The sequence below is a fragment of the Ixodes scapularis genome, unplaced genomic scaffold (assembly GCF_016920785.2).
Source record: "Ixodes scapularis isolate PalLabHiFi unplaced genomic scaffold, ASM1692078v2 PGA_scaffold3__209_contigs__length_174095766, whole genome shotgun sequence".
NCBI classification, from domain to species: Eukaryota; Metazoa; Arthropoda; class Arachnida; order Ixodida; family Ixodidae; genus Ixodes; species Ixodes scapularis.
The window spans coordinates 53,002,914-53,019,003 of record NW_024609868.1 but is presented as its reverse complement, the minus strand read 5'-3'; the positions used below and the strand labels follow the sequence as shown (position 1 = coordinate 53,019,003).

The 16,090-nt window shown below is 44.8% G+C and overlaps 1 protein-coding gene across 8 annotated transcripts in view; it reads left to right on the top strand.

The window, feature by feature from the left end:
- The window catches only part of LOC8029493 (glucose transporter type 1), a 162,821-nt gene that overhangs the window by 131,981 nt on the left and 14,750 nt on the right, over positions 1-16,090 (top strand). For all 8 annotated transcript variants that reach the window (XM_040503881.2, XM_029980325.4, XM_029980326.4 and 5 more), the window contains exons 8-13: positions 1,790-1,897; positions 4,235-4,323; positions 8,053-8,151; positions 10,536-10,748; positions 13,113-13,188; positions 15,179-15,306. In XM_040503881.2, the coding sequence (XP_040359815.1) occupies positions 1,790-1,897; positions 4,235-4,323; positions 8,053-8,151; positions 10,536-10,748; positions 13,113-13,188; positions 15,179-15,306 (713 nt within the window). The remainder of the gene's footprint in view (positions 1-1,789; positions 1,898-4,234; positions 4,324-8,052; positions 8,152-10,535; positions 10,749-13,112; positions 13,189-15,178; positions 15,307-16,090) is intronic.

The following is a 16,090-nucleotide window of genomic DNA, read 5'->3' as shown; positions in this document are numbered from 1 at the left end:
TTAAGAGCTCTGGGGACGCTTCAAATTATCTTACAGGTTTCGCTTAACAAATGGTTGTCAGTAAACATCACTATAATTCCCAATGCTGTTTTAAGCCGCCACGCATGTTTTATGTTACAAACAAGGCATACAAAAATGCTAAATATGAGGGAGCCGCAATCAAGGCTATGACAAAAGCAAGGTAGAACACAAAGAAAGCCTTCTGCTGGGGATGCGAGGTGTACTATCTGTTTTTCACCGATACAAGCATTCCTTCGTTGAAAAGCCCACGTGTTACAGAGGCTACTCCGCCGACGAACCAAATATAGATTTCAGTCAGAGTACAGTAACTTTCGGAAGTATAATAGCCATGGGTGTGGGGCACATTTTCTATATACGAAATTGTTGTTGTTTGTTGTTTAATTTGACATAGCTGTAGAAGTTTCGGCGTTAATGCGCCTTCCGCATGTGCATTATATATTTAAAAATAAAATTTTACAATCTTTTTTTACATTATACCAAACTTTGTTTCTTTTGAAAGAACAACTAATTGGCCACATTTTGATGTGTCACACTTCTTTACATGCAAGTTAGTGAGGAAAATAAAAGCGGTTGCATGAATCCTTTGAAGATTGCTCTTTTCCCATAATCAGGAAAGCATTAAGTCGCCAGATTTTGTTTGCTGGGGTAGTCCATTGTAAATGTAAAAGATAAAGAAATGGCCTACGGGCGCGGTCAGGCCTACAGTGCTCCCTTTGTGTACTTCTTCCTGTCTGTGTCTTCTTGTGCTGTTCCTTTTAAAAAAAAAAAATAAAGAAATGGGTGCACTATGGTTAAGCACACTCAGAAAGGTGCCCTTTTAAGCACTAATCAAGGACTGGTTCATCTGAGAAGGGGCAATGCTTTTTCTGGAGAAACAATTTGGGGCTGCAGCTCGGGACTCGTGAGAGCAGGACAATCACTGTCCAATTTTTCTTTTAAGTATCTGATACTCGAGAGAAAACACAAATTGCTTTATTCACGGATGTTTTCACAAATATGTGGAAGTCGCAGCTATGATTAAAACTGTGCATGTTTATTTGAATGCACCCCAGATGTGGACTAATTTGCTTTGCCTCAGTTTTCATGCACATGTCTATTGCATGACCTTTCTATGACACTTCAAAATGCTACTCTAATTTCTCAAGCCCGTAATCTTTGAACACTTTTTTTAACGGACAAATTTACAAAGATTTGAGGACATGCACAAATTTTTGTCGGAAATGTAGTAAAGTAAAAAGTATTTATCATTTATGGCAGAAGGATGTCATTGTCTCTGACTCAAATGTAATATACCAGATTGTATATTGTTCAGAACCAGTATTTGAATACCCTTACTTAGGCACATATAGATGGTAGCAGAACCTGACATTTCTGGTGAAATACATAAGGGGTTTAGTCAAAGTTGCATGAATATGAAAGCCAATGAAATACATTAAAACCTCGTTATAACAAAACGGGATATAACAAACTAATGGATATAACAAAGCAATCATAATTCCCCTTGCTTGCTAATAGTGGGAAGAAATGGACATTGGCTATAACAAACTAATGGTTATAACGAAATAATTACGACAGCTCCTTCAACTTTGTTATAACGAGGTTTTACTGTAATGGCACATTGTTGACTCAAAAACTAACTGTGAAATGCTGTTCTAATATTAGAAAATATTAGCTTCTTGAAAAAAATTCTACAGTGGGCTAAGTTGTTCTGCCCCTTCAAACGTGCAGCCATAAGAAGTGTGATTAATTTCCTTTGTAACTTCCACAGCAATAGCTGTAATCCCAGCGGTGCTACAGCTGGTCCTGCTGCCCTTCTGTCCAGAGAGTCCACGATATTTGCTCATTTCAAAGCAGCAGGAGTCATTAGCAAGAGAAGGTAAATGTTACAGTATATTGAAGAATGCCAGTTTTGCACTAGCTGGAAGGAATCCCCATGAAAACTCGTAAATGGTATCCAACAAATCGTTAACCCATTCGCTATCATGTGCGTTGCGTGCTGCCGGGCTGTCTGTACCGCATGTTTTTCCCCTAAAACAAGGCCACACTAGGCGTGACTGTTTTGCTTGTATAATAAGCTTTCACAGTAAAACTCAGTGCAGAAAACAAGAAAACATGTTTATTTACAGGCTTAAGTGGTTCGTTCAAGTCTACAAATCACTAGGCCCTCACAGATTCTTCCTCGTATGAAAGATCTTGAAACACTTCATCCTCGGTCGCTTAGGCGTCGCACAACCAGTGCGCTCTTGTCGTGATTTGGACTCAAGAACTGCTGTCGGAATCGCTCCCATCGTCGACAGAAGGCTCTGAAAACTCACTATCCTCACCAGACGTCTCGTCACCATCGCTGTCGAAGAGGATATCGATGATTTCATCGTCTAAAAAGCCAAACTGTACACTGGACGCTGCCATCTTCTCCAAGCAGACAGTGATCAAGTGGGAAAGACCACACACAAAAGAACAAGCTCAAACAAACACAGTGAACAGAATGACCCTCGCCATCTGTTGGCAGTGTACCGTATCTAACTACACTACCCCGGGTCTGTATAGCGTGCCATCTATGAATTACTTTTTAAAACAGAAATTCATGCAGACCGTCGAATCGCCGGCTTTGGCAATGTGGCCCCTGATGGCATGCACGGCGATTCGCCAGCTTTGGTAGCGAATGGGTTAAGAGACTGGCCTCTTCGGTTGGAATCCTGCTGTCGCAACCCCTGTTCTCTGACTTTTCTTGAGATTTCATTTTAAAGTGCTTCATTCTGGTTTTTGATGTCTCTGTGCTTCATGTTGTTTAGCAGCACAGTCAATGTGGGGTATATAGCAAACATTACACCCACTACTATGAGTACCTCAAGTCTGTAAAGAGAAAACAAAAGTAAGTTAGCTCCACAGATTTGTTAGATTTAGATGGTAGTTATTGTTATGGAAGTTAGATAGCTTTGGGCCATTACTATTACAATAACAGGTGGTGCATACTACACTCCGTTCACCCTTAAGCTGAGACTAGAAGCTATGCCTTCAGCATGAGCTCACTAGCTTCCACAGTGCTTTGGTTGCGCGTGCCTGCGCGTTCACGCTCATTTTAGCAAGGGCAGAAAGCTGCTGCTGAAGGCGGAGTTTCTAGTCTTAACTTAAAGGGGCCCTGCAATCATATTTAAGCGTCTACCTTTTTTGCAGTTTCCACGTCTCTTGGGGTTCGGGCAAGCCAGCGGGCACAGAGAGAGTAACTAAATATCAGTGCGTCATATTTTAACTGGACGACGCGGAAACCCCCTCCACTGACGAGGACGACCCGCATTGCCGAAAGCGCACAAAATGTGACGTCTTTGGTCCTCGGCTTACTACTGGTCGGAGCCACTAAAAGCTTCTTTTTATTCGAAATACAAAATATAAGTGGCGCGAACCGTTTAAATTTTTTTATAAAAGTAGTTTTTGTTCAGTATTTTAGATCAAAAAAGAAACAAATGCAGTTCATAAAGTACGGAAACAAGAAATGACCCGTCAACATACCCGCCACTAAGCGGTAGAAAAGGCGGCGCATACTAGAAAGGAGTAGTGGGATCAGGCGCCGACACGGAAAGGTCCCGGATGTATGCGGCAGCGCTGCGGTCGCATGGGCAGGAGGATCCGACCGGCTCTGAGCGTTCCGAAGGCCTTCGGCGAGAAGCTGTGTCTTACGGTTTGGCTGTTTCGCAGTGTGGCAGCGCAAAGTAGCTTCTATTCTGAACTGATCTTTACCCTGTGTTTGCTGTCGTTTGTAGCCCATGAAGTGTCATGCCGAAGTAGTATTTAATCGCGCAGTAAATGCAATGACAGCCACTCTGGCTGCCCACTGCATACAGCCTATCCAGAACACGTTTTGATGGTGCCCTCTCGCGCAGTCGACACGGAGTGCGGCGGCCGTGAGCGCTCGATAAGCTCACTACTTCTCCTCTAGTTCACGGCCACTCTCAAGCAACCAAGGACATCATGAGGGAGGTTATTTTTTCCTTGTTTTTGTAATTTTAATTTGCCTATAACTTTTAAAATAAAGGGAATTTCAAGAAAAGAAAAGTTTCACTAAGTTACTACGTTCAGTGCTCTCAGGTTCGGTGAAAATTAAAAATTAGGAAAAAAGGCATTGCAGGGCTTCTTTAAGGGTGAGCAGAGTATAGTACTCGCTTTCTTAATGTGATTATAATGTATAATTTGTTTGATTTCACTACTTCTCGTTCAGCCTTACAGAAGCTTCGATGCTCAAGTTTGGTCGAAGATGACATTGAAGAGATGAAAACGGAGGAGCAGGCTCAGCAGCAAGAGGCAAAGGTAAGGCTGTTTCAAAGCAGCGGGAGAAGTTTCTCTCTTTTTTTTTTTTTATTGCTTTGCTTGTTGTGGTAAGTAAGTCAATTCACTTAACAGATGTGGAGTTCATTTAATGGACAGCATTATTCAGCTCGTTGACTCCGCTTCTTGTTTCTTGTTTTGATTTAAAAAAATGGGGTGTCACATTTGTAGCTTCTTGGCATTAAAATTAAAGCTAAGAAGCTTTATTGCAGATCTTTTTGGCGTTTAAGTTCACTAGGCGTAAGAGAGGAGAAAACCCAGATCAATTTCTCGTTCCTCCTCTGCAGTGTTTTTACCAAAATGAGTAACACTGTGGCCCACACTGCCTTTTTCTCGGCCTTGACGCCAAATAGGTTCAACAAAAAAGCAGGGAAAGGGAATGCGAATCTGCATGCTAATTTCTGTTTTAATTTGTCCACTCAGTAGTCTCTCTGCTTTGGAAATTTACAACATGTAGGACCGTATTTACTTGCATAATGAGCGCACCCCCCACAACGGGTGCCAATATTTGGACTTTTCTTTCCCCCTCTCATAATGAACGCGCCTCCAACTTTCGGCTCCACGAGTCTCAAATTGCATCCAATTTAGCTAGCTACCAAGCCAATTTTCTTTTGTCGCCAAGCAGTCTGGCCAAGTCAAGTCAAGTCAAGCCAAGCCAAGCCGCTTTCATAATGGCTGCAAATGCGTAGCTGCGGCAGTTGTGGAAGTGATCAACCGTGAAACCAAGTGGCGCGCACTCTTGATGAAGCTTGGGTCGAGGAATTGATCAGCCCCGGACATTCTTCGCCTATCGGATGCATCAATGTCAACAAACACGCTGTCGTCTGTGGTGCGTTTTTGGACAGTGAAATCGTTAAAGTGATTAGGCCTAATTTCACGTACTCCAGGCAAATGTGTTTCTTTAATCCGTAACAAAACGGTGCATCAAGGCGCATGCTGCGTCGTAGGTTGAGGGTGGGCACGTTAAGTTAACGCGGTCCAGTGCACTCCAGAGGTCGGAGTGCACTCGAGTTAAACTAAACGACATTGTCTCATTTCCGGTGCACTGTGGCGAAGTGAGCTTCGTTGTCGGAGATGGTGCGTGAGAGCTCAAACAGGTCGGTTTCCAGTAAGATGACGGCGTTTCCACTCTTGCGGCCAGTCTCGCGGTGGTCTCACGCGTCTTGCATTCTATTCTCGCGCCTGCTTGGTTACGTAGATACTTCGACGGCGATCATTTGGCAGCTCGTGCAACCATTCTTCATCATGGGAATTAAAAAAAAATGCTGGTGTAGACAGGTATGCAAACATCCTTCAAAGCTTGTTGAATTTCTTCATGTGCATTACAACAATTTCAGGATCAGGCGAGCCAATGAATTTGGCCATTTAGCCGTCATTCTTTGAGGCTTATGGGAATTCAGAAGACATTCGGCGTACCTTTAATTGCCGCACCAACAGCGTTCAGTACAAATGCAAGCTCTTGCTACTACCGCCGTCTCCACGCTCTTATTTCATCGAAGTCATTGTCGATTTTCGACGTGACGGGAGCCATGTTTAAGCACGTCCCAGAAAGCCGGAACCAGAAACATTAAAAATAGACGTCAGATGGCACCTCAATATGAAAAAAAAGTGTGGTCGTTAAGCTACGCTCAGAACTCGCGCACTCGAGCACAGATGTCCGGAGTCTAGAGCTCACTAACTTAGTGTGCCGAGTGTCTGGTGGCCCCTGGTAGCAGCCGTCTCCATGAACGAAACTTGATTCGTGCGTCAGTGGACTTCGTACGAGTTCTTATACGCATAGACGCGGTATATACCTGAGCGTGCCGTCGGATACTAGCAGTATATATCATTTAAGAATGGTCGCACTGCTTTCCATGCTGAGTGAGCTTCGTAGGGCGCTTTTCCCTCGGCAAAAGTCACATCGAAGGCGCCCTAAAATGGTTCACTATTTATAAAGCAGGGTTACTGTGCCACGTCCCCGACCAGTCGTGGGTGTGCCTCCATCACTGGAGACGTGCCACAGTACCATGCCGTATCATATTGGCACCTAATATGACATTTGCACAAAGTGTGTAAATGCAAAAATTTTACCCTGTGTAATGAACGCCCCCCTCCCCCGCCCCGAAATATGTAAATTTTTAGGGGAAGAAAGTGCATTCAATATGCGAGTAAATGTGGTGGTGTAAGGAAACTGATTCAGTCGCATGTTACATTGTTGCGTGCATAAGGCTAACTGTGTATGTAACATATCAAACACCCACACCACAGGCATGGACCATTGCACGTCTTCCGCAGGACTCCTTAGCCGGAGGTGCAAGGCACCTGTCTGCAGTCCTTGGAATGGACCCCCTCTTTCTTCCCGTTCCTTTTTAATGCGAAAGCATTAACTGTCCCATGGAGCGAGCCGACGTTGTCAGTTTGAAGCGCGAAAACGACATCTAGTTTCCCTGATCCCAAAAGTCCCATTGGCTGGCGTGCAGCGACGAGGCTCCCATTCGCCGCTGCACGCGTCAGTTTCAATGACCGCCGCCAGATGGCACTGTGTGTCCGTGCTGCCAGCACGGACATGCAGTGCCATCTGCATGGCATGCATGTGTGCATGGTGGCAGAAAGCGAGAGAAAACTGGTATTTTCGTATTAACTGATGGCAAGGGGGTTTTATAGCCCCACTTTCTTTTCTGTGCAGAGTGAATATAATTTTCACATTTAAATATTCTAAGCTTAAATGGTGAAACAAAATGGTTAGGTGGCATAAGCTAACCGCCCCAGTCCGAAGGCCTCAGCCAGATTCATCCGTCCATCCATCCAGCCAGCCCAGCGCGCTGATGAAACTAACCGCCGCAACCCCATGCCACTACGGGCCCTGCGCCGGTTAAAATGGACACGTTGGCGTGCGCTCAGAGATTTCTGCTTGTCTCGCCGCTGACCAACATGCCGTCGCCTCCATTATGCACATCGTTGGCAGTGCTTCTGCTCGTCCGGACAACGACGAACATGACGCCTCCTCTAGATCCATTCACAACTCATAAGAAGTGCTTAGATGTCTTCCGACTTTTTATTTGGCGCCTCCGCGTGGGCCCTCTCCGGGGCCTTTGTCTCACGCCAGTCAAGCTTCTTTCGTCATGCACTAAACATTACTTCAATGATGCCCGTCTCAAATCACGTATACATATTTTCCTTGTTTGTTGTAATTCACTTATCACTAGATAAGATTGATTTGACCCGATTTATGTGTGAAGTATTTTTATTTTTTTATTTTGTATTACAGTTTTGTTATACCTTTACACTTTAATAGGCTTTGGCCCTTTAAAGTGTAGCGTAGCACAGTAGCTGAGCACTGTGACAACAGAGGACACTGGATTGCTGTCAATAACGCCCAGCATTGTCAACATAAAAACTAACCCTCGGCATAGACTTTTCATTGATTCCGGGGGGCACATTCAAACGATGCCATAAACATAAATAAGTGCCTCGGCGCTTTGCCAACAGTCTATGGCAAGGGGCTCTGCCACATCGCTCAAAGAAGACAGAAAAGATCTGCTCCTCAATGGCCATTACCATAGTCGCCCCTGAAGAAAGGCAGAGTAGGCCTCGAAACGTAGGGTCCCTAATATTAGGATTGGGTTGTTTGTCGTCCTTCATTTATTGTTTTCCCAACCAGAGATATTTCTCTCAAGTGTTTACTTTCAAATTATAATAACTGCAATGATATTCATCTTCTCTACTTTTCAGGTTACCATGTTACAGGTCATATCGACCAGATCACTACAGCTCCCTCTTCTCATTGGAATCTTTATGCATCTGTCGCAGCAGCTGTCTGGTATAATTGCCGTAAGTTTATTCCACCATTTCTTGCATGCTAATAAATAATAACATATGAAGCAAGTTATTTACAGACCTTTTACTAAGAGTAATTTCCTGCTATAAAAATACCTACGCACAAGGGATGTGATATTTATCAATCTTCTACCATTTTTATTAAAGAGTGTTATCAATCAATCAATCAGTTCTTGTTTTATTGTGCTTCCAAATAGCTGGTAGGCCTTAGGGGGGGTGTATATACATGAGGCAGTGTAAAAATATGACTAGCAAGTAATCATAACTAGTACACTTTTTGTGAACTTATAAAAATTATGATGCCAGCAGAAACTTGAATTAAACTCCCACTAAATGGCAAAAGTAATTTATAAATTTTAAAGTTGCATTGTGGAGGGTTTTTAGAACCAAGCTGTTTATGGCTCGGGTTCTGTGGATTTTTTGTGTGCGTGACGAAAAACTATGCTCGCACCGCAGCCATGCACCGCACATGCCGCCTACTGTAGCAGTAACTGTTCTAAAGCAAAAGCCTAAAACAAATGGCATCTTGCACGTGCGTTCGTCAATGCTTTATTTTGGTTATTTACTTCGAATCTTTTATATGGGGAAGGCGCACGCGTGCGACACAAGGAACACCATTCCCTGCATTCTTGAAGCTTGCGTAATTTAGCAATTTTTGTGCGCGTGATCAAAAACTCTACGCTCGCACCGCCCTCTCTTTGTCATTGTTCCAAGCGCTTGTGTACCCAGTTTCCTTTCCTTCCGCTCTCCCATGGTGGCGGTCATGTCGCGTGTGTTTAGTTTCCTCCGGTTCTTAGGGGCGGTGATAGTCATCCAAGCGAATTTATATAAAGAACCAGAAAGACAAGTTGCTGTTCTCCATTTTCAATTTCACTTCTCTTCTTTCATCGTAATGGGGGGAGGCCGCGTATGGTCCGGATTCCCGAAGAGCAACGGCGGGGACGGTAACGAAAATGTCAGCAGCGGCGGCGGGCGGCATGTGTGTGTGCCTATCTTTTGTCACGATGACCACCGATCAAGACAATGAATGTGTTTGTACCTTTGTTCAAAATTCTCTGTCACGTTTGTGTCGTGTGCAAAAAACAGTGTTGTGTGCAAAAAACAGTTTTGCTGCTTATCCACCTTCACAAAGTGGAATGGCACCCAGTTTTTCTACTGAAAAGATTTAAACATATAGGGCTCTTGAAATTATGAAATATTACCTGTGAAATAATGTTATTGGCTTCAATGAATGCCAGTGTGCGAGGATAGCAGACTAGTCACCGAAACTTCGCTATGATTTATCTTTCTGAATTTATGGCTTGACTTTCTATTATTTCATGCAACCAGTGACTTGTTTTGATAAATTTTCAATGTACCGCACACTGCTGCAGCACTACAGCGAGGAAGTGGGGCATAAATTAGTCCGGAAAGCTGCATGAATTCCAAGTTGGGAATTGTCTCACTACCTCAACTAAAAGATTTAAGGTGCTGCTTTGATTTACTGCCCAAGAGAATGTACCTAGGATATATATGCACATCTAGGGCACACCACAAAGACAATCGTTATGCTTGCAAGAAGTACTTTTGCACTATGATGCAATTTGTTAGCCCACACAATGCGTCATGGGTAGATAGGATGCACGAGAGCTATCTGTTGGTGAGGAGTTGCATGGCGCAAGCACCGACGTGTCTTCACATAGCGCATAGCTGGTGGAGTTAGATCGGAATGGGAAAAAGCATTTGATAAAAAAGGGGCGGCGGCCATGGTTTATGGCTACGCAAATCCCCATTTCACTCCTGTTACAATGCATCCTGCATTAAGAAAGGTCTTTAAGGTGTCACTGCATGGTCACTAGTAGAACTTGAGAGACTTTAACGCTTCAACAATGAGTATTAAGATTTTCAACCTTGGGGAAGCTTTTCAGAGGCCCAGCTAGTATCCAGCATAAGTTGGCTTCCCTCAATCTTCAGCTTTGGGTGGGTGCACAAATTCCAAGGCATTATGAAAGGCTTATCAGCCGTCCTGCCCATCCTGCCTTAGCCGTCCTGCCTTTGGCTCCTGCCAAAAGCAGAACGGCTAAGTACCTTTTGCCAATGGCACTTGGAAGGTTCAAAGGCAGTGAGCAGCCTCGTCACGTAATGTCGTCACACTCGGCTGGTGCCAACTGTGCAGCTGGGCTCGAGCCTGACGCTGAGCATACTTTTACACACCGTCTGGACACGAGACCCAGCCAAACTTTGATGCAGCACCTGTGTCCAATCCAAACGCTCAATCTCACCACGACGATGTCAAAAAGCTGCAGTGCACAGGCTTTGGTTATTAAAGGCGGTGTTGCTTTTGGTGTCGCCTTATCCCGTCTGTGACTGGCTCTTACACTTCTGTGCGTGTCTCCCAGGTGTTCTACTACTCTGTGCGGCTGTTTGAGGCCGCGGGGCTTCCTCCGAGCACGGCCAAGTTTGCCACCATCGGCGTCGGGGTGGTGATGGTGGTGATGACGCTGGTGTCCATCCCACTGATGGACCGGGCTGGCAGGCGCACCCTCCACCTCTATGGCCTTGGGGGCATGTTCATCTTCAGCATATTCATCACCATCTCCTTGCTGGTCAAGGTCAGGGCCCTCGCCATTTGTTGCATAATAGCTTCAGAGAATATCTGCGACTGTCTTGGAGGCAGGGTGACCTTAGGGAAACGTGACTTCAGGGAAACGTGACTTCAGGGAAACGTGACCTTAGGGAACTGCGACCTTAGGGAACTGCAACCTTAGGGAACTGCAACCTTGGGGAATTGTGACTTTAAGGAAATGCGACAATAGGGAAATGTGACCTTGAGGAAACATAACGCTAGGAAAATGTGAGCATGGGGAAACACAGCCTTAGGGCAATAGGACGACTTGAAGCGATTTAAAGATACAACACGGAGACCATTTGTAGTGGATAGGGTGTTTGGAACGTGGAGATAATACCACGCACGTTTCCGAGCGAGCGAGCGCGTGCGTGGCTAAATGGTTACCATGCTTGGCTTTCGCGCGGCGGCCCCAGGTTCGATTCCTGGGAGCGGCTGCTTCTTTTTTTTTATTCTTTCAATCTAGCATTCTCGTGAGTTTGAGAACCTTGTCATCTGATTGAGGTATGAATGTTCGTCGCCGAATGTTCCAGAAACCCACGAGGGTACAAAAGGTTCTTCGCATGGCGGTCCGAGGCCAGTCTTTCGTCAGTGCTCGATCCAGCTGCCATGCTACCTTGGGCGCCCGCGATGCCTGTACCTCTGTGTTTGTTTTGGGCACAAGTTCACACCCTTGAACATTTAGCTTCTCCAGTCATTAGCCACCTCATCATTTGTAATTCGTGACAATATATGTAGGGTGGTCACTGAACTGAACAGAAGTCACAAACTGTGAAACCTGGAGAAGCAGCTTGCTCAAGGTTGAAATCGCAACTGGACCGGGGACATTGCAAACCTTTTGTAGCGTTAGCTACACTGGCCAAGGTTGAGCAGTTTCGCGTGGCTCCCAAAGAGCCCTGCTGCGCAAGCGCAAGGAGCAGTGATGTTACACGGCGCACAGCTGGCGTGCCAGAGCCGCCGCCGCCGCGTGCTCTGGAACACTGCGCACGCCTCGCCGGTCTGCACATTCCAGAGGAGTGACGTCATAGCCGTGGCAGACGCACTGGCGCCGCCGCGTGCCCAGCTGTCCACCTCCGTTGCGCAGTGGCCAAGTCTGACGCTGCACCGGAGCCGCTTGATAACGCCTCTCATTTTGTGAGCATAAGCTCATGCTACGTTTATCCTAGCATAGCCGAGCTAAGCCACCGCAGTTTGTTCTGGACAGGCAATCTACGCCTGTCGTCACATCTCTCGTCCAGTAACTGTTCAACAACCGAACCGAGCGAGGGGGTGGCAGTAGGCATAAATTGTCCGTCCTCAGTCCAGCTGTGATTTCGGCCTTGAGTGAGCTGCCTCCCCCGCTTGAGCTGTTTCATTCTGTGCTACTACACGGAATTACTGGTTTGGCTGCCTCGAGGATAGCCATGCCAGCGGTTAATTTTTACCATGCCCCAACTTGGCTCCGCTCGCGGTTTAGGAGGGGGGGGCACGAAGAAGATTATCTTCCCTGCAGAAAACCTACTTTTCCTGAAAACTGGGTTAATCTAAACAAGGGCGCTTGTCTGGTGGAATCGGGTGCTTAACGTATAAGTTTCAGAATTCCCGAGTTTTTGAAGTGTTAATGGGGGCGGTTGTACAAAGTGGGCGCTTCTGTGGTATTTTACGGTAGGTTGTATGTGGACCTTTGAAAGCTACTAATCAAAAGGGTTTCTGGCCGTTATATGGGCCACACTGCTTGTAAAAAGCAAACAGAATGTTTTCGTAAAAAGAAGCTTGATTTAACTATTTTTTGCTCAGCTATCATGTGGCCAAATGTCAATGGTTCCCTGAAATATTTTTTTCAATGTAAATTATTAATCGTTTTGTAAATAAATTGTTTTAAATATAGGTAGTCTAAAAACGTTTGCACACCCCGACCTAGCTAAAACCATTAAAGAGAGTTACTTGTTGATACAAAATTATTATTCTTATACTCTGCATTAACTTTTCTGTGCAACAAAAACCGGCATTGCCAGTGCTTTCAGAAAAATTGGGTCAAAAAATATAGGACAGGCAATGGATAACTTCCTCCTACTGAGCTCTTCGGCTCGTCTTGCCACCTCTGCAGAGGCGAAGGTCAATCTCGCCTATTTTCTCCATTTGCCCGCAACAATGGAGGGTTAAAACACTGGAAGCTAGACCAGCAGTTAGCTCCGTCCGCTTTGCTTAGAAACGCTGAAACCGAGCATAGGCTCTCCTATTTTAAAACTTGAATCTGTCAGTGTTGCTTTCTGAACTCTCATTCAGCAAAATTATTCAGTTACATAAATCGGAAATTGTTTTATATTTCCTTCGAGCTTTCTAAAATAAGGACTGTGTGCTTTTTTTGCAGTTCTTGTACCAGTGGATCACATACATGAGTGTGGTCAGCACACTGTGCTTCGTAGTCTTCTTTGCAATTGGGCCAGGTAAGCTCTTTATGATACTTCTAACATAAATTGATTCTCCTTTGGATTACACTTGCATTAGGTATCCACCTTCTTGTTGCTTGAATTAAAAGAGATGATCAAATTCTGCATTTTTAAGTTAACTATCCTGGATTTCTTCTCCACCTCTTGTCTCTGTACATTTAGAATACTGTAGAACCTCCTTGGTACAGTCACGGTTTCTACATTTTCTGAGCTCTTGCGTTCAGAGTGCCGGTCCCACAGAGTTCCCACAGAAACACAAGTATTAATTGCCCGCTTAGTGCGTTTGCTTTCTCAGTTCCTGCGTCCAAGGTGCCGCTGACGTAGTGCCGGTCGATTCACACGACGACCGATCCGCGGATGGATTGATCCCGCAATGACATGTCCGTAGAACGTCTGCTTCCCAAGTGCATTCAAATGATGAGCAAACAACAGCAAGGATCAGCCATACCACTTTGCGACTGCACGGTGTTGCAAAACGCCAACAGCACAGAGTGGCACCATAGTCCAAAGGGAATGCAATATCAATCGCATTACCTTTGGACTGTGGTGCCTTTTTTTCAACCAGCCTCTGCTGCGTCGCGCGATGACAGCGCTACAGAGTTTGGTTGCACTATCTCTCCACAGGGCGCGGTGCCACCAGGGCCGAGATGCGCTCCGATAGCAAACCGAAACTTAAAAACCCGCTGAATTTGTGCAGTTTTTTAGAAAGCCGTAAAATGCTTCGCGTGCCTTCTATCGTTTTGCAATTTGTTGATTTAGTGTTTCTCGATGATGCTGAGCAATTTTATAATTTAAACCATGCCCTTAAACACAATATTAAAAAAGTTAATTACGCAAAAATAATTAACAACTTAATTATACCGGACTTTAATAATTTTCCTAAATAGGCCCCTGGCCCAGGACAAAATGCCACAAAACTTTTTTCGTTGCGATGAGTAGTTTTCGCAGGAGCGATTTGGCCTTCGTTCTCTGAAACGCCCTGTATATGCTAGATACATGGATTTGCACCTAATTGTACTACTATAACTGCACACAATGCTTGGGTTGTGCTGGAAACAAAGTTATAGTACAAATGGCTTGTGGCTTTCAAGACCATGGGTCTGTATGAGATCAGTTTTTGGGGAAGTTCAATTGTCCCGGGCCAATCTATCACTAAGTTGTCCCAGGGTAATCATTCTTTTCCACGCTTAATTTTATTTTCATTGCTTTCTCTATTGTTAATGTGCTCTTCACCTCTTGCATTTTTCTCTATCTTTCCCTCATTTCTTTGTAGTAACCATGTAATAATACCATTGGAATACTATGATGAATTCCTGTATATAGAGACAGCCTTATTTCAGTGTCATCACAAAGCAACTTTATATAATACTGAGCTTTTCTTTTGATGAGCCTATTCGGAGCAGAGCACTTCAGGATGTGTGCGCAGTTTTGAAGTTGGCCAGTGTCACAGTTAATCTTGCATATTTAGGGCCTTCGATACTACATGCATGGGTGCATGCTTTCCACCAATGAGCTTGTAATGTTTCTAATGAATATAGAAACTTATAAAAGTTTGTTACCTGTTTTAATGCACCGATGTCTTATTGTCAAGCAGTAGGTAAACAAGTACTTGCTTAAATGCCTCAGGCACGGGTTCTAAAACTGGGTTCCCATGAACCCGAAGTTCCCCAGACTACCCGTCGGGTGTTCTCCAAGCTACCCAACTTTTTAAATTCTTTTTACCTCAAAGATAGACGTTTTCTAGTCTATCTGAGCAGGTCTGAGCCATCCGTTGATGCATAACACGTTGCCAAACACTCCCCAGTAAGTGCATTCATTAATATTTTATAAGTCTGGGTTTCTGAAGTGCTTTATTGCAACAATGGTGAGGGCGAAAGGGCTTCCCCAGCTGTCAGTAAAGAAAGAAAGGTCTTCCCTGAGATGTAAAAGTTTGAGAACTTCTGTCCTTAGGCAGCGACCACTTGCTGATGGGAAGTCTTGTCCCCAGGCACGATCCCTTGGATGCTGATGGCCGAGCTGTTCTCGCAAGGCCCCCGGCCTGCCGCCATGAGCATAGGCGTCCTCGTCAACTGGTCAGCCAACTTCATTGTGAGCCTCGTCTTCCCGCCCATGCAGGTGAGAATGGCCATCCAGATAGTTGCTTTCTTGACTCCTTGACCACTCCTTTTGTGGTGGAGCGTGTGAGGCAAATACAGTTGACCCTCAATTTAATGAAACCCGATTTTACAAATTTCCCGATTTAACAAACAAATTTGGATTCCCCACGCAGCCTATGCGCGAGGTTTCCCTTCCTCGATTTTACGAAGTTCCCGATTTAATGAAATAATAGCGGGTCCCGGTGGCTTTGTTAAATCGAGGTTGAACTGTAGACCCCTTTTTGTAATTCAGTCTGGCAGCTTTTACCACTGTCATCATCTCAGTGTGTGGCATCTGTACCAAACCAATGGCGGCCTTGTGGCCATTGAAGGAAGAGGTTGAAGATACTAGCAAGCGGAGGATTACTAGCAAGCTGAGAATGCATGAGATGAGGCCTGTACATTTGGGACATCAGTACGACTTGACGCACAAATTAGATACAATGGCTGCGTAAGCGTTTATTTCTAAGTGTGACAATGGCTGCGTAAGCGTTTATTTCTAAGTGTGCTTCAACCAATCTCTTGGCTCAAGTTTGACTCTAAAGCCCTCTGAAACAAAACTGAAACAAATCAAGAGAAACATAAGGTGATCAAAGAACAAATTTTCATGTGCCATTGACATGCAAAATGGATGGTGCCCAATGAAATGCAGTTTTGTTACCACCATCTGTTTCTTGAAAGTGAAAGAAACTGCTTCCAAGGGTTTTGTAGCAGTGTCGGCTGACGCAGGAAGTTTAATGTAGGGTGCGACATTTAAAAGACAG